General features: G+C 40.1%; 1 protein-coding gene across 2 annotated transcripts in view; it reads left to right on the forward strand.

Moving 5' to 3' along the window:
• MATR3 (matrin 3) overlaps nt 1–22,651 on the forward strand; it is a 46,984-nt gene extending 24,333 nt beyond the window's left edge. For both annotated transcript variants that reach the window (XM_054036577.1, XM_054036579.1), the window contains exons 5-15: nt 1,147–1,247; nt 3,099–3,151; nt 5,744–5,869; nt 6,521–6,646; nt 7,216–7,386; nt 9,768–9,899; nt 13,584–13,627; nt 13,721–14,111; nt 17,710–18,103; nt 18,978–19,099; nt 21,352–22,651. In XM_054036577.1, coding sequence (XP_053892552.1) covers nt 1,147–1,247; nt 3,099–3,151; nt 5,744–5,869; nt 6,521–6,646; nt 7,216–7,386; nt 9,768–9,899; nt 13,584–13,627; nt 13,721–14,111; nt 17,710–18,103; nt 18,978–19,099; nt 21,352–21,402 — 1,711 coding nt within the window. In that variant the 3' untranslated portion in view covers nt 21,403–22,651. The remainder of the gene's footprint in view (nt 1–1,146; nt 1,248–3,098; nt 3,152–5,743; nt 5,870–6,520; nt 6,647–7,215; nt 7,387–9,767; nt 9,900–13,583; nt 13,628–13,720; nt 14,112–17,709; nt 18,104–18,977; nt 19,100–21,351) is intronic.
• The last annotated feature ends 3,201 nt before the right edge of the window (nt 22,652–25,852 follow it).

The raw sequence follows: 25,852 nt of genomic DNA on the forward strand, positions 1-25,852 counted from the left end.
AAAGATTCTGTGTGAGAAGATTTTCAGGGTTGCTCTTTTGATCAGGCAGCGTTAAGACTTTTTGTTTTCACTAAACTTTTTCCCTAGACATAAAAATATGTTGCATTTAGGGTGCTCACATTGCAGTGGGGCATATAGCATATTGTATTTGTAATCTTCAATAATGAATACTGTAGCTATTAGCTGCTAAAATAGAATAACTTTTACAAATTTCCACTTAATTCTTAGTTAAACTACTAGTACAAGTAATTCATCTTTAAACTGTAAACCACTTGATACAATAAAGATGGAGAAGTAAATTTTAATTATTATTACTGTGGTAATTTTATATTTAGCCGTAATAATATTAATAGTGTAGCCATTAGTGATTTATACAGCTCATCCCATATAAGTGCCAGTAAAGCTGTTAAATCATCAGATGTGTGGTGGTATATCAGAGCTATAAATGGACAACACATACCATTGGAAGAAGTAGAGTACTGGTTTTCCAGTGTGATGGAGCACTTGCTCTCTATCCCTGGTACATCCTAAGACAGGACTTTATTGTTGAAGCATTATATGTAGAAAAGAATGTCTTTAATAATCCACTCTTCAGTTGTGTGGAGGAAGCTTTCCCAGATGCATAGAAGGGCCTTAAACCGTCAACAGATTTAAGATTTTGTTTAAAAAAATATATATTTTCTAGCCCTTATGGTTGCAAAAAGTCTTTTAAATGTAAAGAGGGTTATTTTTTTCCTGAGTTCTTCAGACACCTACTAACTAGAGGTGGTGGATACAGGTGAAGTTCCAAGGCAGGGTCCAGGAATAACACCTTTGTTAGAAATCCCACCAGCCTCCACCTTTTCAGAAGCTTCTCAGCATGTGTTGTACCTGGATCTCTTTAGCAGATAGACCCAAAAGATGAAGGTGGCCATCTTTTGCTTCAGGATTAGTTCTTTGGCTAATAGGAATTGGGTAAACTCCCCAAACTTTGTAGAAAAGCTTACTGTGAGTTTGGGAGGTTTCTAGAATTAGTTGTAATTTTTCTTTCCCTCAAGGGTATGGTATCAAATGTATTTGTGATGAGGACATAAACTTTTCACCAAGCCCCTAGAAAAGTTTTCTTGTAAAGATTTAATATGCTTTGTTTTGTACCTCCATTTCTAGGGGTGATCGGTCTATGTTGCAGCAATCTACAAATCCTGCACCAGGAATTTTGGGGCCGCCACCACCTCCGTTTCATCTTGGACCACCAATTGGGCCAAGAGGTAACATGAGTAAACAAATCTTTTTCAATGCACTCTTTTCAAATTCCTGGTTATCTGAAATGTTGGATTCTCCTAAATGGCACATGTAACTCTATGCAGTGTGAGAGTCAAAACTTAGCTAAGGAAACTGAAGGATTTCACAGCAGCATTAATTTAGCCACACATTTTATTTTGAGTTTGTTTGAAGTTGACACTGTCAGAGTAAACTCAGGAACTTCAAAAATAGTTTAAACTTTTCTTTTGTTACTAAAATCATATATTGTTAAAACAAAAAAACCCAACAACCCTACCTTTCATTTATGCTATTTACTTTTCCACTTCAAGTAATATGAATCATTAAAGTAGATGTGAGAATCTTGCTTTCTGGGTGTCATTCTCTAGAGTCTAGCATCATGTTAGTGCATATCTGTCTTGCAAACACTGCAGAAAAATGTTTTGAAGAGAACTAATGCTTTCATTAGTTTCTTTTCATTCATACTTTGAAATTTCATAACAATTTCATAAGCCTAAATTTTGAACCTTAACGAACTACTTAACAGACGTGCTTTAATTTATTCCTTAATATATGCAGTATGGTAGAATCAGTGTTTCTGTAGGGTCATAATTCTGAGGTTTGCATCTAAAGTCTCAACCATAACATTACATTAACTTTTTTTTTGCCCTTTAATAAAACGTTTCAGCTCATTTACGTATAAATAAATATGGGAGACTTTTCACTATAGCAGATCTGTTGAATTCCACTTGGGTTATTGGGGTCAATGCATACTTAAGTGACTTCAGCATTGCGGCAGTGTGCTCTGGATCGATATCTAAAAGCAGTAGTTCTCAACCTTTTTGGGACCTATTTGTAAACCTTGCTGGCCTGTTGTGACCCAGACACTCCCCAAGATGCCCCCAGACCCAGTGTAGGCCTCCTCCCCTGCTAGAGGTCTATCGGGGGCTTGGAGCTAAGATTCCAGATGCTCCAGCCAGATGTGAAAACCTGGGAACTCCCCACCAGCAATTGGGGTTGAGGGAGGCAGCAAGCTGAGATAGCCCCCTCATGGCTCCCAGGGAGCCATGGGGGGCTAAGGATGGGAGGATTTGGGGGCCCTGGGGATAAAATGGGGAGGCTTGGGGAAGGAACTGGGGATGCATTGGGGAAGATCTGGGGACCAGGACAGGTGAGATGACAAAAGGGATCGCCTGGCTGTTTGGGAGGGGTACATTGAGAGAGCTGGGCTGGGGAGCGGGACACAGGGTATGGAAGATGAGGTGTGCCTGGCTGCTGGGCAGGAGGTACATTGGGGGTGGGGGGTACTTAACAGAGATTGTGAAACCAATTGCTTTCTTCCCATTTCTGTCCTGTGGAGTGCGCTGGGCTCGTCACAATGCCTAGCGCAGGGAGCTTTCCACGGTTGCTGTGCCATTCATGTTTGGCCCAAATGGCATTGTGACCTGATGCATGTGGTTGCAGTGCCACTTGATCAAATTTGGCCTGGCCTGGCCAGTCCCCAGTCATGATAGAGAGGCAGGTTGGCCAAACCTGAATAGTACTGTGGCTCTGTGCACCAGGTTGCAACACCCAGAGCAAGGAGCTGAACCAGCCCTCTGGGCCTTTGACACATTCTGGCGACCCCAATTTTGAGTCACAACCCATGGATTTTGATTCTCAAGGTTTGCTGGTAAAATATTACGTGTGGATTTGATTTCTTATAAATTTACAGTAATTTGAATTAAACATTTGAAAAATAACTTTGTTATGGCATTACAAGTGATCTTTAACTTACTGCATTTTAAAAAGATGAAATGTCAACAGTAACCATAACTCATTTAAGTGTTGCTTATATATTTTTAATTTCTAATATAAAGGGGCTGGAAATGGAAACATGCCAGGACCACGACATATGCAGAAAGACAGAATGGTTCGTATTAAATTATCATTCTAACAATCAGCTTTACAAAACAGTAATATCCAGCTACACTGATATGAAACTTGCCCATTTTAATATATTCTACAGGAGGAAATTAGATGTCTTTGAGAGGTGGTAGAATTATTTTTATTTATATGATGGTCCTGTTGTGCTGGGTGCTGTGTACACACAGAGGCAACCCCTATCCCAAAGAGCTTACAGTCTAAATGGACAAAATGTATGATAGGGGAAATAGAGGCATGGAAAGGTGACTTACCTACATCAGATCATGCAGCACGTCAGTAGTGCAAGCCAGGAATAGAGCCCAGGTCTCTGACTTCCAGTCCAGTTTGGCCACAGGACTCAAACTGCCTTTATAGAATCTTTCATATCTTGCTCACTTGAATACAGTACAAGTTGATAGTGACAGTCATTACGGTTGTGATTTGCTGTCTGTTGTAAAATGGATTGGTATTCAGTCCACATACCAGACAGTCGTATGGACTTCATTGCTGTTGGTACCAAGTGGAAATCTTGTTAGTCTTAGCAAAGAGGTCAAGAATTGAAGAAACCTGGAGACAAACACGGCTTTTGGGGTAATCTCTCAAGGTTGATATTGAGACACCTTGCATTTCCCTTAGCCATACCATGCCTGCTTGTGACTAACCATAAAACCTTGAAAAAACAGGTTTATAACTCCTTTGTAAGAGAGGTTCCTTATGTTGTTCTGTTTTACAACACAGACTAGAGAGTTTGAGTGTTGACCATCACTTCTCAGCCCTTTTGGTAGTTACATACCTTGGTAAGAGGCGCCTGAGAAACAGAAGAGGGAAGAAATAAGACAAGCCTGACCAAAACATTCAAAAGTCTGTTTTCCAAATTCCTTGAAGCTTCAAACATTGCATTTCTGAGTGGTGTAGTCTAGTCATAAGTCAGTTTTAGGTCGAGATGCAGCAGGGAACATAGCCATCTATACATGAGAATGTTGTTCTCCATTGTTTGAGCTTTTTGGTCTTACAGTCTGTACATCATGTAATGCTTACACAAATGCACTAATTTTTCTGTTTTTTTTTTTTTAATCACCATTAAAGCAGATGCAAACTGATGTAAGAAACTTAAATTGTTTCTGTGCTGCTGGTGCCGTACATCTCAATTTTCAGTGACAGTCATTACTGTTATGCTCACAGAAATTCATTTTAATCTCATTTGCACAGGGGATAATAATCTTGACAGTGCTTCAAGGACTGTCAGATTTTTTTTTTTTTTTTTTTTTTGTGGAGAGGGTGCAAAATAGGGATATCTTTAAAATGTATCAGGGTAGATTTCTTTTTATTCAAAGTTGTTATAGGATGTTGAAGCAAACAGCTTAGTCTAATATACAAATCTCCCCCCCCCCCCCCCCAAAAAAAAAAAAAGGTAAGAATCTATTTAATGTATATTCTTTTGGATTAAAATTACCAAGTATATCAGTCGTCATGTTTCACCACCTACTATGATCAGTGTCATGATCCACCAAGTGAATGGGCACCACATTGTTAAATGGACCCAAACTTTTTATCCCATGTGGGTCTGGGCTGTGTCTAGACACTGTTTCTAGATCTGGCTTCTAAAGTACATTTCCAGGGTGCAAATTCCCTGTCTGGTCCCATTCCTTGGGATAAGGGACTCCACAGTCCAACTGCCGTAGGCTTTGAAGCTATTACTGAGACCTCCCAAGCCTCTCCAGCTGCTTTACATGTTCTCCCCGAGTCCAGCCCAGCTTGGGGGGAGTCTCTGGTTTACAGTTTAACCTCTTGGGGAACATGTGATAGTTAAAGCAAGGAATATAGGCTTTGCAGGGAACTTCTTAAGCATACACACCCTTTATTCTTTGGCACAGTAGAGCTTATAAATCTAAGGCAAAACAAAACAAAAAAAACCCACCAGAACACAATCTCCTTCTGAATCCTCGCCATTCTGGAGAGTCCCTGGGGGGATGGCAAAATCCCTCCTGCTCCCAGTCCTCCAGCTGACTTTTATTTCTGGGGATGAAATGTCTCCCTCGCTTAGAGAGCATGTCACCTTTAAAGCAGTCTGTGACAACTCTTTGTTCTTCTGCTGGGGATTTTCCTTGCTCTGACCCCCGGTGAGATTGCTGGGGCAGAGAGTCATTAAAAGTAAATGTTTGTCAGTAGCAGCGCTACTGTTCTATTCAATTTTGAAGGCTATATTTCAGCTTCCCAAGCAGTCTGTTCCTGCTACAAAATGTCAGTTCCAATCCACAGTGAAGGTCTACAATGTTAAATGCAATTCATAAACCAGAAAGAAATTCATAAATTGATATAGAATTATCCCCAGACTGTGTCAATCATCATCTTAGGTAAGAATAAATTCCTTCTTTTGTGTACGGAGTTGATTTATGTACCCTTGGAATTCCCTGCCTTGTCCTGATGCATGTAGTTACGGCTGGAGAGAGGACATTGGTAAATGGTTCTTATTTTCTTAGGTAATTTTAGATCAGATTTGGGGGCTGTAATCCTTCGATGATGTCTTTGTTAGTTGACATGCTATTTCATTTCATGCTATTGATAAACTTTACTAGTTAGTTCTTTCTGCTTTTATCAGGAAACAAGCAGAGTTGTTCACATTATGGATTTTCAGAGAGGGAAAAACTTGAGGTACCAATTGCTGCAGCTCGTTGAGCCATTTGGAATAATTACAAATCATCTGATTCTAAACAAAATTAATGAGGTAAGTTTATTTAAATCTTTTGGTGGCATAATTAGTATTGGGTAACATTTCACTGTATCAGTGAACACTACACAACTTTACAGCATTTGTGAAAATGAGCACTCTTAGTTTACAAAGCCACTTACATTACAAATCCTTATTCGTTATTTAGATTGAAATTTTTTGCTTGTTCTCAGACCAAATGAGTCCTTAGAATTCTCCATGTTCCCTGGAATATACTGGGTATCATCTTGTCATCACAGGAGGGGAACACTAAGGGGAAGGAGGGTTAATGTCTTTTCTTTTTTCTCCCTTGGAACACAGAAATTAAATACACTGAGATAATATTCTGCAACATTACATTTAATTTGTGTTTAAATTTGTAACTTTGATTGTTTAAAGTTATATTAACAGTAATTTGTCCTGAGCATATACTGTTTTTTTGGTGTACCCCTTAGTAATATGCTATATGCAATTTATACCTAACTCTATGGGGCCAATTAATGCTACCGTAAAAAGCTTTGACTCTTGCATTTCCTGACTGCATTTTTTAAGAAGTGCATCTTATTTTGCCAGAGAGGCACACAACAGCACAAGCTTTTAGACAAAGTATTCATGCCTAAAAGAGTAATACTGAAGTAAATGCAGAAATAAATTCTTATACAATTTCAGGCATTTATTGAAATGTCCACTACTGAAGATGCCCAGGCTGCAGTGGAATATTATATGACAACACCAGCTCTAGTATTTGGCAAACCAGTAAGAGTGCACTTATCCCACAAATATAAAAGAATAAAGGTAAATTAATTTTTGCATTTTAAAATCTTATTTTTAATCAGTATAATATATTCAATGTTATGTTAATGTTTAATTTTTGCATTAATTTGTTTTCAGTTATGTTTAAGGGTAAGATTGTCATGGATATTTTTAGTAAAAGTCTGGGACAGGTCACAGGCTTCCATGAATTTTTCTGTATTGCCCGTGACCTGTCTTGACTTTTACTAAAAATATCCATGATAAAATGGGAAGGGACTAGGCAGCTGCGGGGTCGCTGGGAGCTTCAGGGTTCCCCTGCCCCCGCGGCGGCCCTTGAGCTGCCGGGGTCCCCTTGCCCCCCACGACCAGTTAGCTGCTGGAGTCACACGGCCGGGGTACTTCAACTCCCTGCCCACTGCGGGAGGCAGCAGGATTTTGCAGCTCCCAGTCACCAGCCAAAATCGGTGCCTTACTTATGTTTCAGTTGTAATGCATATAGTAAAATCAGAAACTTAATCTTTAATATAAATGTCATTTATTGATTTAAGTTATATAAATGTCAGATTTTATGTAGTAATTATTTTTAAGGTTTCACAAACTCTTAATTTTAGAAACCAGAAGGGAAGCCTGACCAAAAAACGGAGCCACCAAAGCCAGAACCTGGTCGTGTGATTCACCTCAGTAACTTACCTCATTCAGGATATTCTGACAATGCCGTAATCAAACTAGCTGAGCCATATGGAAAAATAAAGAATTACATACTGATGAGAATGAAAAGCCAGGTAATTCACCCTAGCCACTTACATAACTGAGTTGATTCATGCATAATTAAGTGGAAAGTTCAATAGATCTGCCTGCAAGAAACCAGAGATTCTTTCAAGATTTTAAGTTGGGAACTTGATTACATGGATTGTGAGAGCTCCAAGGTGGATACTGTCTGAATATCTGAAAAACTAAGTTGAGGTGGTTTTTTGGAATTAGGGAGAAATGTTCAAGGCAGAATAAAATGTTTACGTTTGATCTTGAAGATTGATACCTCTATTTTGCCATCTTTTTTTTCTGATTCAGTATGAATATGGAAACTACTGGAGAACATGGCAAAATATAGGAGTTTCACATTATGCCAGCATGTACCTCACTTTAAACTGTTAAGCCATATCCTAGTGGGGCGTGTCTAGTAAAAGGAGAGGAACTCATAAGCATCCTAGATCTATGAAACTATGCAATATTGGACACGATATTTAATTAGCTCCTCTATAGGTAAAAATCTGTGGGATCTTTGCATTGATTAAAAACAATATCAAGAGCCAATCATAGACTGCTCATAAAAACCTTAACAAATAATTACATAGCAACAATAAAAAGCCCTTTTTACTCCCTCACTCCTTCCAAAGATAGGGCATTGCTGGGGTTTGATTTCACAAAGCTGTTTGAAAATTGCATACTGAGCATGTACAGTAGATTAGAACATTTTCTTAATGTGGAAGCAAGCTTGAACATGTGTGTGTGCCTGCCACAGCAAATTGTGAGCAATTGCTTCAAGGTACTTATGAGCTCTGATGGTAAATTTTGTTGTCTTCACAAGCTAAATAGCTCTGGAGGTTTTTTAAGGCAGTTAGATGCCAAAATACATTGACACGTTAAATTTGTACAGTGAATATGAAAAGAAATTAAAGATCCAACAGCAATGTTAGCTGCTTATTACAAATATGCTTTTTTTCTGTCCCTGTTTTTCTGGCTGAGTATGTAGCTTAATGAATAAATGTTTAGTTTTCATTTATTAAAATGTCCTATCTCAAGACACAAGTACCCCCCCAAAGAAAACTGCACATTTTTTTATATAACACCATCCACAAACAAAAGTGTAACTCCATAACATAAAAACATACTCCCATCAACAAGCAAGAGACTCTGTAAGCAGATCAGGCTTGTACCATGGTCACTACATTGGCTTTGGAGTAACAAAGTAAATCAAATTCCAGAGTTGACAGGTTTCCATTGAAAGCACCTTCTGAGGAGCCCCTCAAACTTCTAAATTTAACAGCTGTTATGTTGCGTGCCTGAGCAGATTGATTGTGGGGGAGAGGTGGTTTTCTCGGATGAGTACCCAAACCACAGAAGACATTATAGTTCCCTTAAAGAGAACTTTATATTTCCAATAGCACCTTGAGTTGTAACCGGAGTGGATGGGGAGAGTTAGAGCTCTCTGTTGGAACACTTTTGTGTTATAAAGATCCATCTGTTGATACTGCTAAGTGAAGGGAAATGAGTTTGAGTCGACTTCCAGTGTAGCAGTGTGCCATGTATTACATTAATCCATCGAGGAAGTGAAAGAACCATGGATGCCTGTCAGAAGGTCCACAGCCAAGAGAAGTCAAAACCTCACGGGCCACTCAATGTTTTTCTAGGGATTTAGAAGCCTCTTAGAATGTTGCAAATGTTTTGGGCAAAGTTGGGTACCCCTCACTAATAGGAGGCAGGTAGCAAACCTACTTTATTCTCTAGTTGTTTTCCCCAGCCAGCCAGAATCTGGTTTGATCCATAACCAGATCACCCTCATCTCAGCTGTGTGCTAAAATTGCATAGACCCTACTCACTCTGGGTTTGATGCAAAAGCTTTACCCTTTGTGTACTGATGACATGTGAGCCAAAACTGCCTCACTGTCTTCCCCAGCAAATTTATCCATGTTAAACAGACCAGATCCATGTATCATAGAGCTCTTGTGGGTTCCAGAAATTTTGAATGGAACTAGTCTGAATAGGCCTTTCAGCCCTTTAGCTTTAGCACGGAATACAATTATTGACTTGAGGGTGTTTTCTGTTCACAAACTATCATCTAATTAGATTTCAAAGAAGGGATATATTGACACTGTCTTTAAGATGATTTTCAGATCAGCTGGGCTCCTGCCATGCAATTTCAGAACTTCTTCGCAGTGAAAATATTGCTGACTGCAAAGACTTAGTGCATCAGTGCACCTGGTTTGTGGTGTTGGTATAATGTAAAACTGGGTTGGTAGTGTGTAGGAACTGGAGAGACTCATTTTGAAACATCAAGTAGGGAAATCAAAGTTGTAGGATTTAGCCATGTTCTAGTTTTAATTTCTAGTTCTAGCATTGTTGCATACACTTCCTATGGTTTTTATATGTATTCTAATCTTTTTAGGCTTTCATAGAGATGGAAACTAGAGAAGATGCTTTGGCTATGGTTGAGCATTGTTCAAACAAAGCACTTTGGTTCCAGGGCAGATGTGTGAAGGTGGACTTGTCTGAAAAATACAAGAAGCTGGTATTAAGGGTAAGGTACTGTTTTAAAATGAAAACTCTTTAAGTTGAGATTTTCTATTTTGGGGGGGGGGGAGGTGAGGGTGAGAGTAAGTAGCAATAATTACAGGGCAGCTAGCAAGTTTGTTTATGTAAGAATGTAGCCATTTGTAAACTGAATGTTTCCAGTTAATCCTTTCCCTTTAAGTGTAGTTGCTGTCAGTATTCAGTGTTCTGATGTAGCACATCATGAAAATGGTATGCTTGTATCACTGTCGCAAAAACAAGAAACTTGATTCCCCGGTAGATTGTTGCTGTATAAGAATGGCTATATTGGGTCAGACCAGTGGTCCATATAGCCTGTCTTCCAACAGTGGCCAATGTAGATGCTTCAGAGGGAATGAACAGAGCAATTAGCAAGTGATCCATCTCCTGTTATCCAGTCCCAGCATCTGGCAGTCCGAGGTTTATATCCATCAATGGCTATTTTACACTAGGGTTACCATACGTCCGGATTTTCCCGGACATGTCCGGCTTTTGGGGGCTCAAATCCCCGTCCGGGGGGAAATCCCCAAAAGCCGGGCATGTCCGGGAAAATCGGGAGGGAGGGCTGGGCCGGGCGCGCGGGGCCGCCGGGGCCGGGCCGCCGGGGGCCGGCCGGCAGTGCTGGGTAGGCCGGGGGTGGTCGGCCGGGGGCCAGGGCCGGCACCCCAGGGCCCGAGCCGACCCAGGCTGGAGCCGCCGGGGGGGCCAGCCTGGGCCGCACCTTCTCCCCCCACACTCCCCCTTACCTGCTCAGGCTTCCCGCGAATTAAATGTTCGCGGGAAGCAGGGGAGGGGGCGGAGACTTTGGGGAGGGGGCGGGGCTGGGGGCGGGGCCAGAGCCCTGTGGAGTGTCCTCCTTTTGGAGGCACAAAATATGGTAACCCTATTTTACACAAACTTACCTAATTCTTTTTTTAACCCAGTTATACTTTTGGCCTTCACAACATCCCTTGGCAATAAGTTCCACAGCTGGACTGTGCATTTTGTGAACTAGGACTGTGCATCCTAGTGAGTAATTGGTATAGAAAAATAAGGGATTCTGATTGTTAAATGTTTTTGTTTCAAAGTCATCTTCTGCTACATTTTTTTTAATTAGTTGAATATGGTCCTCGTTACTCCTGTTCATGTCCGAATCCTATTCAGAATGTCCTCTTAACTATTTTTTCTTCAAAACGGTCCACCAACTTCTAACTTTACACCTACCTACTCTTCCACCAGTTCCTTCTACTACTTCATTCTTGATTTCCTTCCTTTGATTTCCACATATGGCAGTCATGTATTCATTATGTTGCGCTCTAAATATCTCTTTAGTATAGAGAAGATTTTATTTGGGGCTCTTTTTGCATTTTAAGATGGAGTATTGAAACTTACATTTTATGGTATGTTGGATGCAAGACTAAGGGGATTAGTACTAACTACAGGTGGCTTAATTTCTCATGAGTTTGTGTTCATAAAAAGGATGTGTTTGTATAGATTCTTAAGTAATGTAAACCAACTTTGCAGTAGCAATTCTTATATTATTCCCAAAAAGAGAGGGACTCTTAAGTGGCTTACAAAATAGTGGCTTTTTCAGGCAGTGGAGTGCTTAGATATAATTCAAATGTGCATATGTCAGTTTAAAAAAAAAATAAAAGTTTTTTTTCTCCATCCAATTATAACTCTTAATGTAGGAATATAAGAACTAGCATAAATCTTGATCTGAACCTTTAAATCTTGGCCTGATTGTAATAACTACCTTGCATGCTCTTAGCAGGCTTTCTTTTTCTACCTGATGTCTTGCTAATTCTGTTGTACAAACTCAGCAGACCTTGCAGTCTCTATTGAAAGAGCCTCCTCCATGAGTCCTGGGCACATCTGATCCAAGGAAACTCCAAAGGGTGCAAGATTTGAATAAAGGAGTGGGTGGCTGACGCAGCAGAAACTAACAGAAATGCAAAATTCTGCAGTGGGTAGTTTCAGCATTGGTAATGGGCCTGGGAGGAGATGTGTAGATAGACTTGCAGAAAAAAAGGGTTGGTGGGTAGGTTTGGTTAAAGTCAACTTTTCAAGGATTATCTGTAACTAGAAACTTTAATACACAGGATTCTGTAAAACATAGCAACAAATTAATTTAAGAAATTTGAATTGTGAAGTTGTCCCACCAATACCAAAAAATGACGCATATATTAAAATTAATGGGTCATGGCCAAAAATTAAAGGACAAAGCCATTGTAGTGATTAAGACTTCATCTTTATAATCAATTCAGTCTGACCTTTGGGTCAAGTGTTTAATAACAATGTTTTTTGTTAAATTTGGATGTTGCTTGTTTTTTCAGAATTCTTATATAGGAAGCACTGACAAATTTCTGATCATTTACATGACTAATATATATTTGTTTAAATGTTGTTGTCCTGGAAGTGTACCTATTCAAGAACACACTTGTATGCACTGATCACTTTTTTCAATAAATTTAATTTCAGGCTGCAATGTGTAATTTAAAAAGAAACTCACATTAATTACTAAAGGTTCTTAAAGTCTGCTCTGAATAGAGGATAGGATTAAATGAAATTTGTTCACCTGAATAACTCTGTTTGAGCTGTAAAAATCAGCTTGACAAGGCTTTTCCCCTTAATTTCTGATTGCATATCCTGCCTCTCTGTTTTGCAGATAGGGTACATGATGAAGGGCCAGATCTTTCTTTCCATTATACTGCATGTGTGTATTTTGTGGGTGGAGGGAGAATATAAACAGCTACTGGCGATACAATGTGCAAAGGCTGATGCAGAGTTTTGAGGCACTGAATGGCAAGGATCAGGCTGTTCATAACTGAGCACTTCAAAATGAATAAATTGTGTAAAATCTGACTAATAGAGATGGTGGCTTTGTTTATCTGCCCTGCGATGCACTTTCTGCGGTGTAATGGATTGTGCCAAGTTCATATAGGTAACCAATACAATAACGGATTTCCAGTGCTAATACCACATTCAAGTGACAGTTGTGATTCTGGACTTTCCACCTGTAGTTTAAAAGGAAAGACTTGATTGCACAGAAAGGCAGTTTTGAAAAATTAAGTTTTGGTATGTCTACGCTGCAAAAAAAACAACAAAAACCCAGCCTCGACAGCGAGTCGGAGCACTGCTGATTTGAGCTCACAGGACTCGTGCTACAAGGCTGTACATATTCCTGCTTGGGCTCTGAGACCCTCCCCCCCACCATTTCAGATCTTTAGTGGGAACTGCTATTTTTAGCCCCATAGCACAAGCCCAAGTTATCTGACCCAGGCTCTGAAACTCACTGCCATGGTTTTTGGTTTTTGTTTGTTCGTTTTTGTTTTGTTGCAGTGCAGACATACCCTTTAAAAGAAGGGGAAGAAAATAGACCAAAGGTGTGGAGAGGGGGAAGGGGATGTTGCTACTAAAAGGAAAGTAATGTTGCGGTTCTTAAGCCTTTAAGCCATCTGTTTGGCAACTAATAGGACTACTTAATATAACAGCACCTCTGGTATTAGGGAAGAGCCACCACTGGAGTTTTCTCCAGAATGTCTTGAAGAAAAGTGAAGACATCGAACATGGGCAATGGAATTGAGCAGCCAAGGTGCAATTCATGCTCTGAATGAATCCTGTAACAGCTGTGTGTGTTAATAGATAATATGTACCCGCCATACCTTATGAAAGCTTTTTTTTTATTTTTTAGATTCCCAACAAAGGAGTTGAATTACTGAAAAAAGATAAAGCTAGGTAATGTCTTCTTTAAATATAATGTATTAAAAACCCTGAATTGAAATAGTTAAACCAAAACATATTGAAGATAAATATTTTTCTCACCTACAGAAAGAGAACGTATTCTCCAGATAGTAAAGACTCTCCAAGTGATAAAAAATCTAAGACAGATGGAACTCAGAAAACTGAAAGCGGCAGTGCTGAAGATAAAGATAAAGAGGAGAAACAGGATGATGATGCTGAGAAATCAGCTGCAAAAGGGAGTGAACAGGCAGACCAAGAGGAACCTAGTTTACTTCTTGAATCTGAAGATGAGCTGCTAGTAGATGAGGAAGAAGCAGCAGCATTGCTAGAAAGTGGTAGTTCAGCAGGAGATGACACTGATGTTGCTAATTTAGGCGATGTGGCTGCTGAAGAGAAAAAGGATGCAGCAGATGACACTACCACAAAAACTGAAGGAAATGTTGGTGCTACCCCAGCAGCAAAGAAAAAACTTAAAAAGGTAATCAGATGGCATGGTGTATGGATAGGGAGCAACCTTATCTGTATAATTTGTGCTCCTCCACATAGTTCCAATTCTTTTGTGCAGGACTTTAAAACAAACACCCACACCTAGTTTTCTGGAAAGAAACAATTTGTGTTCGTCCTTTCTGTGAAGAAAATACAGTACCTCAAAGAATGTGATGCTAATTTGAGATCAGGTATTCAAAGTAGGGTGGATAGAAATAAAAAAAAAAAATTCTTATTTGGATACATTTTTCTTCTAAATCCATTTAAAATTAAATTTGAAATAACCTATATTAAGTTGTAAACGTAGTATAATTAGGATGACGATTTTGTCCTGGGAAGGGTCACAGAAATTGTGAATTTGAATAAGGTCTGTGAAACCGAGTAACACTGTGACCTGGTACACAGGGTAGCAGTATCCAGTCAGGTTTGGCTCATCTGCCTTGCCATCTCCATTTACAGAAGAGTGGACAGGCCAAACCTGAGTGGTGCTGCAACCACAGGTGCCAGGTTGGAGGTGGGACAGCCATGTAGGACAGGAGCAACCACTGCAGAGTGTGTGCGACGCAGGCTCGCTCTCCAAACCCGCCCACCTCTCCAGGCCTCATCTTTCAGCATCCCTTGACCTGTCCGTGACTTGTTGCCTCCCCCGCCCCCATCTATACCATGACATTTACTAAAAAATTCCATGCCAAAATCATAGCCTTAAATAAAATCTATTAAAATGATATTACATACAATTCCAAGCAGGCCATGTTTGCTTCCAAACTTTCAAAGTCAAACTACTGAACTGGTAGGAATCACTGGCTAAGTGCCTGGAAATAGAGTTTGAAGTGCTAAAACCAATTTTTAAAAGTAGTAGCCTCTTCTACAGGTGCAGAGAGAATATTTTCTTCATTTCAGTTAAATTGCTAGTTCAGTCAGAGTTGAGAAACAAGACTGAGAGTTGAAAAAGTAGGAAAGCTTGTATTCCCATTTCTAATCTATGGAGAAAGAGAGATGTGAGGATGAGATGTAGTCCTAAAAACTTGCAGGGCATGGTGATCAGAAGCAATCAGTTCACCTCACTAACTACAGATAATACTACTTTTTATATAGTAGATCAGTTAGTTTTAAATGAGACATGCTTTCATAAATGTTTTCCTTGTTTCCAGTACATTTATTTAACTAATAAACAAAAAATTAAATTGTTTTTGTGTAGTTTTAATTGAAATATAGCTTGACAAAATCCCAAGTAAAATTAATCTAGTCCTATTGGATTGGAAGCCCACCTGCGGCTAACGGACCCTCCCACAGCCTTTGGGGAGGATCCACTGATCCATGATTATGGGGGACAACAGAAAAAATAACTGATAGGTAGGTGTGAAGGTCAAAGGATCCAAAAAGGGAACCTGAAGGGGACACCAAGCAGAGAACCCCAGACAGTGCCCACTTCTCGAAGGTGTCACGGGAGCCAGCAGACGCTGCCCAGAGGAATTTTGCTAGATGCATGAACGGAGAGAGGATCAGAAATAGGCCCCACAGTCGCAGAGAACCCCCTCAGCCAACATCCTCTCCCTGGTGTTGTAGATGGCCACTTTGGCCAATACTAGGAGGAAGTTGACGAGGCGGTCCCTCAACTTTGTGGCACCACGGATAAGGTGTGTGTGTATATGAGAAGGTGGGGAGAGAAGTGCAGCCAAAAACGTAACAGTAAGTCTAGGAGGAGCCAGAAAAGGGGCTGCAACTTGGCACACTCAAGGTAAACCTGTGCCAGGGTCTCCCTCATGCCGCAAAAGGGACAGGCATTGGGGATAGGGATGAACCGCACCAGGTACATGCCCGTGCTGATAGCTCCATGAAGGAGCCGCCAACCAATATACCTGGCGAGCTGTAGGACTTTAAGGTGGAATATAGGCTGGCCCACCGGGGTTCTTCACCCTCAATAGGTAGCAATAGGTTCCGCCACTTAGCGTTGGGACACGAGGGTGAGGAAATGGAGAGTATGGAGCATGAGCGTGTACAGGTGTGCCTGTGCGTGGTTTGAAAGCGAACTGGCTGCAGGTCGTGCAGCTGGCTCAAGGTGTGTGGGTGGGACGGCCGGGGGGAACTCAAGAGGTAAGGGCCCTATAAAGAGATCCGGAGGGCCTGGGGTGTAGGGTAGGCGGGGAGCATGCTCCTGCAGGACCTGCTCAAGGTAAACCTGAGAGACTGGTGACAAGGCTGCCATCACCTCCTGAAGTACTGGAGTTCGAAGGGTGGAAAGCCCCATGCGCTGAGCAAGCGCAAGGGTATCCACCCAGTCTCCCCAGTCATAATCCAGGAGATCTCTGATCTTGGTGACTCCTGCCAGGACCAACCTCTGGTGCACTGATAGGGACTCCACCACCTGCACATATTAATCATCTAGTAAATAGGAAATACGTCAGTCACCATTTTCTAACAAAACAAAACAAAAAACTGAATAAATGTGTTAAACTATATAATTGTTTAAGTAAATGTTTATAAATATAGTGTATCCTCCTGCTTAGCAGAAAGTTCCAAATTACACCAACCAGTGAGAATCACAAAATAACTAAAATACAAAACCAGACTAAAATTGATTTGCATCAAGATTTCTTGCTTACCCGTTTAAATCATTATTAAAATTGTTTAGATTTAAAACCCATGCACCCCGATGTAAAGAACACTGTTTATCCTTTAATAGGAACATGCTGTAACTTTTGGTTTCCCCACCTCATTTGTGTGATGGCTTTTTCTGTGACCCTGTTGACTGCAGTCAGTATCTGAGTGGTACATTTTAGGAGATTGCCTCAACTGAGTGCTCCAGCATAGGAACAATTTTCTCCCCAGCTGCTTTATGAGGTTAGAAGGTTTTCTGCCCTTCAAGGGCAGACCTTAGTGACCATGCTAAAAATAAGGTTTTTTAAGAATAGAGTGTGTCGGATATAAACAAAAGAAATAGTATGTATAACCTAGCTAGCTTGTAGCTTCAGTAAAAAGCTAGGTAGGTACATCTTGGATTAGAGTAAGGTAAGCCTTACATTTCTAGTCAGCACCTTATTCATTTCTCCCCTCAGACCTTTTCAGGTATCCTCGAAATTTAGGATCCAGTGGGAATGTCTTCCACATTGTAAATATCTTTAAATTACTTTGTTGCAGAGAAACAAAAGATAAGATTTTTTTTTTAAAATTGCCATTCTAAAATTGCAACTGTTTTTAATCTTTAGAATCTGAATAGTTGTTAATTTACTGCAGTGAAGGAATCAACATAATCCAGTGAAGCAAGTGCAAAAAGCTGAAAACTAAAGGCCAAGTGGAAACCTGGCAAAATAAAATATTTTTTAAATGGAAGCTAAAATACTTTGAAACTTCAAAATAAAATAAGTATTCTTCAAATCAAGCAAAAAATAAGCAATTCAGTATACCCATTCATGTGATTTGAACAGTGTTTTGGAAGTATATAGGTAGCTTTGGGGAGAGGAAATATGGGGTTCTTCAAATAAAAATGCAGTTAAAGGGTCTTTTTCTTTTGTAACTTGAAAAATAAAAATTATACTTTTACACATGTAAAATGACAGTTGTAGACATGAAAAACCTCTTTGTCTCAACAGCGATATGTAGGTGGCTTCCCCCAGAGCATGGAAGGTTTTGTCACTCTAGATGAGGTTGGTGATGAAGAAGACTCAGATCATCAGAAACTGCGTAAATCGGGGATGGCAGTTAAATCTGCTGGGAAAAATGATGATAGTTTGGCTGAAATTAAGGTAGACAAGATTGAGGAACCAGAGCAGGAAAATGAGACCTTGGAAAATGGAACCAAAACTGAGGAGAATATGAAGACAGAAACCATTGAAGTTTCTGACAACGCAGCAACCCAGGATATGGAGAAAAATACAAATGAAAATACAGATGCACAGGACGAACAGGAAACAAAAAGCATCCAGGAGAAATCTGTTGTTCCAGACGAATATAGAATTGGACCATATCAGCCAAATGTTCCTGTTGGTAAGAATTTTCCCATCTCTTTTCAAATGCTTTTTTTGCATTATGGTAACATTTTCATTCATTAACTTTATTTTTTGCAGTGCGTACTGGCTCTTAGGTCTGGTCTGCACTATAGACCTATTTCTGTAGAACTATATCGCTCAGGGGTGTAGTTATACCGACCTAACCCCCCACAGTGTAGACAGCACTATGTCAGCAGGTGAGCTTCTCCCACCGACATAACTACCTCCTCTCCGGGGAGGTGGATTAACTACACCAACAGGAGAACTCTCTCTCCTATCGGCATAAAGCATCATTAAAGCACTACAGCAGTGCAGCTGCATTTTAAGTGTAGATTTGCCCGTAGACATTGAAGTAAGGTCAAAGATTGCCATTTCATTTTTAGGACTTCACACTCTTTCTATGATATTCTCTGGTCCCTTTTACTCTTCGCATGCAGTCTTTGACAAGGACTTCTCTCTAGCCTGGAATTATGATGGAGACATAACAGCACAAAATATATTTCAGTAGTGATGAGTTAGTTTAGATTGATGTATGAAATCGCCTTGTAATTGTTATAATGACGTGGGGTAGAGATACAATACATAGCGTTAATTTCAATATTAAAGTAACTAAAACCATTGCATACCTTTTTGAAAAGGGAACCAATAGAAGGGCAATGTTTTAATCCAAAAACATGCTAAAGGCAAGTGTGTACATATTTAATTACACATTCTGGTTTGAACAAATAAAAACAAGGATATTTAAAGGAAAGCAGCTGTTCAGTGGAAATTGAGTTGTTACTGTAAGATTCACTTAGTGAGCAATATATTTGAGGTTTTAAAAATTATTCTAATTCATTCTATTAGTTACTTTGTGGTCTCTACTTCTCTAGGTGTAAATTATGTGGTACCCAAAACAGGGTTTTATTGCAAACTGTGTTCCTTGTTTTACACAAATGAAGATGTTGCAAAAAAGACCCATTGCAGCAGCCTTCCACATTATCAGAAGTTGAAGGTAAGGTAAAACTATCCATTTTAAGTGAAGTGATGCTTTATTGGGAAGGAGTAAGGAATAGATTTGTTGAGGCTTCATTGAAAGGAAAAAACAAATTAATCCAGTTAGAACACTGGATTATCCAAACATGCTTATGGGCTGTTGTTTCATATCACAGTAATTTTAGTTTTAAATTAATCCTCACCAAGGTAGCCTCTTGGAATTTGAATGCATAATAAACAATTCAAGTATGGGACCCTATGATTCTCTGTGAATTGAAAATATATAGGACTTTTTGATTGCAGTAGAGGTAAGCTTTAGAATAGTTTTGAAGAAGGAATAAAAGGTGACTGAATCTTGTCGCTACAGTTCCTTTGAGGATGGCTTATGACCAAAAACTGCAAGACCAAAGCTAGAATTTTTTTTTAAAATAGTACTCCAAACCCTAAATGAGAAGTTTGGTTTTATTTTATATATATATATATATATATATATATATATATATATATATATATATATATATATATATATATATATATATATATATATAAAAAAACACACACACCATAAAAATCAAGTTGCCTATTTTGAAGTTTTTATATATATTATATTTTGAAGTTGTTTTTTATATAACTTCAAAATAGGCAACTTTTTGATTTTTATGGGCATGTATTAGAGTTTCTGATTGAGTAAAATGTTGTGCAACATATGTTTATGCTGTCATCAGTGCTGCTTGTGTACTATGAGTTGCTCTTTGATATTGTACACATTGTGTGTTGGGGCTGGGGGGGAGAGGATCCTAACAGTAAGCAGTAATTACCACCATTATTAAAACACAGTCAGTCTCCACATTAATTATTCCATGCTTCTGTATTTACTGTATATACTCGTTCATAAGCCAGAATTTTTTTAGTAAAAAGGGGAAGCACCCAGAAAAGAGGGTTGGCTTATGAATGGGTATAGAGAAGGAGAGGCGGGACACAGCCCCTCCCCCCAACAGGGGGAGCAAGGAGAGGCAGCACAGCCAGCAGAGCCAGAAGGGAAGAGGCAGGGCCAGAGTCTCTCCAGCCTCGGAAGAAGCTGCAGCTCTGGGGCTGGCAGACTGCAGCTGTGCCGCTTGGCCCCACACCCCAGAGCAGGCTGTGGCCGCGCCGCCCGGCCCACCGGAGCGTGCTGCGGCCACGCTGCCCAGCCTGCCCGAGCAGCTCCAGCCAGGCCAGAGGCATTCTCCCTAGATAAGGTGGAAAGGGATGGGATGGGGAGAGTGTGGGGGTCCTGGGATAGGGATGGGGTCATGTGGGGGGTGGTCACAGGGGTTACTCCCCTGACTCCCAGCTTCTCTTCCCCTCTTCTTCCCCTCCCCCCCCCAAAAAAAAAAAATTCCCCACCAGTTGCTGTCCCCACCCATCAGGGTAAGCCGCTGGTGCGCAGGGACACTTTGTTTACTTAGGTTTACCTCTGTGCTTGCAGATGCTGGAGGTAAACCATCTCAGCCCACCAGCGGCTTATCCTGATGGCCCAGGAGCCAAAGTTTGCTGACCCCTGAATTATAGGGTTGGCTTATGAATGGGTTATAAAAAAAAATTCCACTTTTACTTATCCATCTTGGGGGGGGGGAGGGGAAGGGGTCGGCTTATAAACGAACCGGCTTATGATAGAGTATATACGAGTTGATTTCACTTCAGTTCATTGCCAAGCTGGATATAAGTTCCCTCTGTTCCATAGGAAGGAAGTAGGCACATGTCTGAGAGTTACCAGTGGAGGGGATGCATCCATGGGAGTGGGAATGCCTCAAACTGGCCCAGGAACTGAAAGGGGGCAAGTGGTAGAGAACACGAGGGCAACCTAGATTGTGTTAGACTGACTGTCAAGTACAGTAGATAGTCGTGCATGGACTAGATAAATGTTCATTGACTCTGATTTTGATGTATAACATAGGTAGAAAGTAAATTTTACTTGTTGATTTGTTCAAAGTTGCAGGCTGCTGGAAAATGCAGTGCTTTTAAAGGAGCTCTAGCAATTTTCAGTGGATCAGTTATGTATCTGGTACAGTAGAAAACCAGCAGGCATATTTTGCCCAATGCCAGGCTTATTTGGCAGTCAAGTAGTTAGTAAATTGTATGACATATTACTATTTCATACATTTAAATTCACAAATCTGACCACTTTTAACATGGTTTTATACTTAGAATTATGGTTCTTTATTTAGTTCATCTAATTCATTCCCTAATCAGGTTGGCTTTGTTGTGATTGATTCTTTTTTGTTGTTACAGAAAATTCTGGATAAAATGGCAGAAGATCACAGGCAAAAGAAAGAGGCTTAAGTGCAAAAAAAAAAAAAAAAAAAAAAACTTGATTCAAGGAAAGTGGTTTTGTTTTTAATGTTAACCTTTTTTAAATGCAGTACAAATAGTAGATGGAAAATACTATACTCTTTTTTTTTTGTTTTAGTGAAATACAGTAGGCGTATAGCTCTGTTCATGTGTTAAATGTTATAACATAAATGAAGCTAATAGAAAATTTTTGTTCATGAAAAATATGGGAATGCCAACAGAGGAAAGTTTTCTTTCAATTGATATTTCAAGCTACTATAGAAACTATTGCACCATTATGAAAGCTCATGTACAAAAAGCAAACTTTATATAAATCTACTGTTTTCAGGCTTCAAAAAGTTACCCTTCAATTTTGATTCCATTCTTCAATAAAAAATAAAAAGTGGTATTGTATTTTTATTACTTTCATCTAGAACATTCCAGATTTCAGTCTGAGCCTAGCATATATTTAATTTGGAGTGTGAGACTGTCGTTGCATTTCACTTTGGAAAGTCTTTAAATGTAAAGGTTGCATTTTTTTAAATGTTGGATGCAGTTTCTTTTAATGTCATTGCTGTTATCTAGATAATAAGAAAATTAGTAAGTAGTCAGCTTTAAAATTTTGTGGTTTTTCTAAGTTCTTGATGATAGGTTTTTTTCCCTGTTCTATTATTCAGCGTACTTTTTAGTGAAATGTAAAGTCCTATTCTTCTCTCTGACCAGTATTATTTTCTTGAGCTCTTACTGCTTGCTACTTGAATCCTGTAGCTGTCATACATCTCTGATATAAGCAAAAGCAGCATTTGAGTCCTGAAATGTAAAAAAAGTATCTTTATATTCTTCATATGTAATTTTTCATACCTGCATTATAAAACTGGTTTGGTCAAATTCCTAGAACTGTGCTATTAATGTACCTGCACATGTGACATGTGATCAGGAATTTGCATGTATAATCTGTGTTTATCTGTAGTCTTTCTGATTATATACTGCTTATTTGTGGATTCAGGTTACTAAAGTGATTTACCAATAAACAAACCTAGGCAACAGTAATTTGTTTTTGTTTGGCATGTTAAGCAACATGTTTACTGTAGTTGTGACCAGTGTATTCATGGTATCTGATTAATTCTCATAACTTTTAGCGAATGTTTTTAATTCTGCTTGTTTAACAGTTTGTGTGATTTAGTAGCTCATTTGCTACTCCCCTTCCTAATGCACGCACACTGCAGCACAATGAATTAAAATGCTTCTTAGTGAAATGGTTCTAGGCGCTTCTGCTAGTGAATTTATTGTTCCTCTTGGAAGTAATACATTTGCATTAATGCTAAGTTTCAAACTCCTTTAGATTTTCATGAATGAAGATAATTAAGAGTGGCTGAAATGTAAAGAGTAACACTTTTGACTTACATCCCTTGGCAGTGGGTGCAACTTGTTTTCTGAGAGAATTATTATGTTTGGTTTAAGTGAGAATTTGAATTGATATGCAGCTTTCTGAACATCAACAAGATGTGAGGGTGAAATGCTGCTTGGCTTTGGGTGCACAAATCTTCATTAAATAGCACAGCCGAAAATGCTGTCAAAACAAAATTAAATTTTAATTTGAAATCATTCATTTTTCCATATTTCCTTTTCAGTAAGCAAGCTGTTGACATTCTTTACTTTGCATTCAGTCTTTTTAATTAATAGTTAATTGCTGATTGTTAAATGGATAAACAGAGTAAAAAACAACTATATACAATACACTTTGAACACCAATTCTGCCAGTAGGCCATACCCCTTAGAAAGAGAAAAGAGTAAGTTCCTGAATAAGACTTGCAATATAAATCCTATAATAGTTCCATTGATTTAGTTAATATAGAAGCTATCCTGCCCTTAGTGCAAAAGGCAACAGATGAATGGGAGATGGTTCCAGGAGTGCATTAATTGACAAGTTGGAGGATGTGGTGGATTTGACTTTTTCCACACACTAAACTTATTTTTGGCAGTCAATCTGTTTAATAGATTTTGGAGGGGGTGTGGAGCAAGTTGCCTTTGGGGAGGGAGAGACCTGGTTCTTAACAGTATATATAGTTGACTGATACATTTAAATGCCCCCAGAGCTGTCTTTTAAAAAACAACCCCCACCCTCTCAATTTAGCCATTTAAGCATCTTATAGCAACCCTCCTAAATACTAGACAGTTTAGTGATTTAATATCCACTGTTCTCTCAATGAAGTGGTAAATATTGAAGGTGTATTATTACAGTATGGATTAAACAAGTAATATATTGAATGGTCTACAGGTGTTGCGCATAAAGGGATCTTTAGAGAATTAAAGACAATAGTGTTGTCTTAGGGTGACATAGTCCAGAGATCATCTATTCTAGAAATGTGTACACTGTGACCCAGATTTCAAGGGTATTTAGACACCTAAAGATTCAGAGAAGCACCTAATCTGTCTAGTGTGTTTTTTTTTTTTTTTTTTTTTTTTTTTTTTTTTTTTTTTGAAATCCAATGAGGTGCTCTCTGAATCATTAGGTGCCTAAAGATATTTGAAAATTCAGCCCAATGTCCTTTATGGCTGCCTTACCTACCTGGTAATCCCTTGGAGGGTATAGTACAGAATTTTTGAAAATAACTGTTACTAACTACTGATAACTCAAACCTACTCCAAGCATTGATAAGGGCAGCACCTTCTGCCTACACTGAATTGGAGTGGATGCATGCATTGTACAGTTTCTTAATCAATATGGTATAAAAAAGGAAGCAAATTGTTCATCTGATAACCCCCTTCCCTCAAAATAATCCAATCCTGGGGACATATCAAGAACGTTCTCATACTGCAATGCACAGACATATTCCAGGTGTCTTGGGGCTTTGTACGTAACTAGCACAAGGCAAATTCGGAGCCAATAGAGCAGGGGTCAGCAACATCTGGCACGCGACTCGCCAGGGTAAGCACTCTGGCCGGCTGGGCCAGTTTATTTACCTGTTGACGAGGCAGGGTCGGCTGATTGCGGCCCCCCCTGGCCACGGTTCACTGTCCTGGGCCAATGGGGGCGGCAGGAAGCTGCAGCCAGCACATCTCTCCCCCGCGCCGCTTCTCGCCGACCCATTGGCCCAGGACGGCGAACCACGGCGAGTGGGGGCCGTGCTCGGCCGAACCTGCCGCGTCAGCAGATAAATAAACTGGCCCGGCCCGCCAGGGTGCTTACCCTGGCGAGCCGCGTGCCAAACGTTGCCGACCCCTGCAATAGAGCATTGTGGGAGTGATTTTCAGATCAGACTATGATGCAGAAATCAGGTGCCTGTTACCATCTGGAGATTCTGAATAGACTTCAAGCGTAACACTAATTAGAGCACATTGTCACCTCTAGTCTAGATTGATGCAAAGGCATAGCTAAACCTGAGATCTGCTAAATAATCCAGGAAATGCTAAGCTAGCCAGACAGGCATTTTTGATCCTCTGTCAATCAGGAAGCCCAGAGTTGTGATGGATTCATTAAAATCCAGCTAGGCCTTGGGAGGGGGAAGGTTGAATAAAATTGGGTCTGAGGATAAGACCTAGAACTAAATACTGTAGTTGAATCAGCCATGTTACAGCCCACAATGTCTCGCCTGACAGTTGCATGTACACCTCAATCAAGGATGAGGGGATGAAACCTGTGGCAGCAGTACAGTGAGCTTTTAGTCAGGAATGAGATACTGTTAATCACCACACTTGCAGCCTTCTCTACTAGTAAGGTGACCTCACCCTTGCCAGGTCCTGCAGAGGAGTCAACAGCTCATGCTAGTAAATACTGTGCTAATAAAATAGTATGAATCCTTGATCTAGGTCCATTGCCAGAGGGGATCCTTACCTCTCCCCCTTCTTCTCTCCCCCCCCCCTCATTCCTGGGGGGGGGGCGTGAGGGGGGGGGCAAAAAACCAAAACCACCCAAAACCCTGCCAGGACCCACCTAATTCTAAAACTAAACTGCTCTGGGAAACTGGAACAATTGAGGTGTAACTGGTGTTATCCAGCATGACCTTAGCCTTCAGCAATGCGAAAAGGTGGGATGGGGGGGCGGGGGGAGAGAGACTGGCAACCTCTGCTTCCATTTGAAGCAACTTTCCCTTCCCTAAAAAAGGTGTCAGCCCTATGGAATTCCAGCCACTCAAACAGCAGCAACATTAGCTGGTGCAGAGAACCAAGTTTAATGCACGGTTATAGGCATTACTAGCGAACTAGCAGGAGGCAGCTGTTCCTGCTCCCAGAAAAGGAGGATAAAAATGTTTTGTACTCTTGATTTACTCATAGACAACTTAAAGCTTTTTGACTCCCTTATTCAGACAGTTGCAGACTAACCCAGAACTGCCCTGTGGCTCACTCAGGGCATTTTGTGACTTGTGACAACTCTTAGGATAAGCTCCCTGGACAGGAAACATCTTTGTCACATACAGCTCTTGGCTTGCTGTTGGGGACAGCACTTTGCCCTCTCGTACAC

The sequence above is a fragment of the Malaclemys terrapin genome, chromosome 8, assembly GCF_027887155.1.
Source record: "Malaclemys terrapin pileata isolate rMalTer1 chromosome 8, rMalTer1.hap1, whole genome shotgun sequence".
Taxonomy (NCBI): Eukaryota; Metazoa; Chordata; order Testudines; family Emydidae; genus Malaclemys; species Malaclemys terrapin.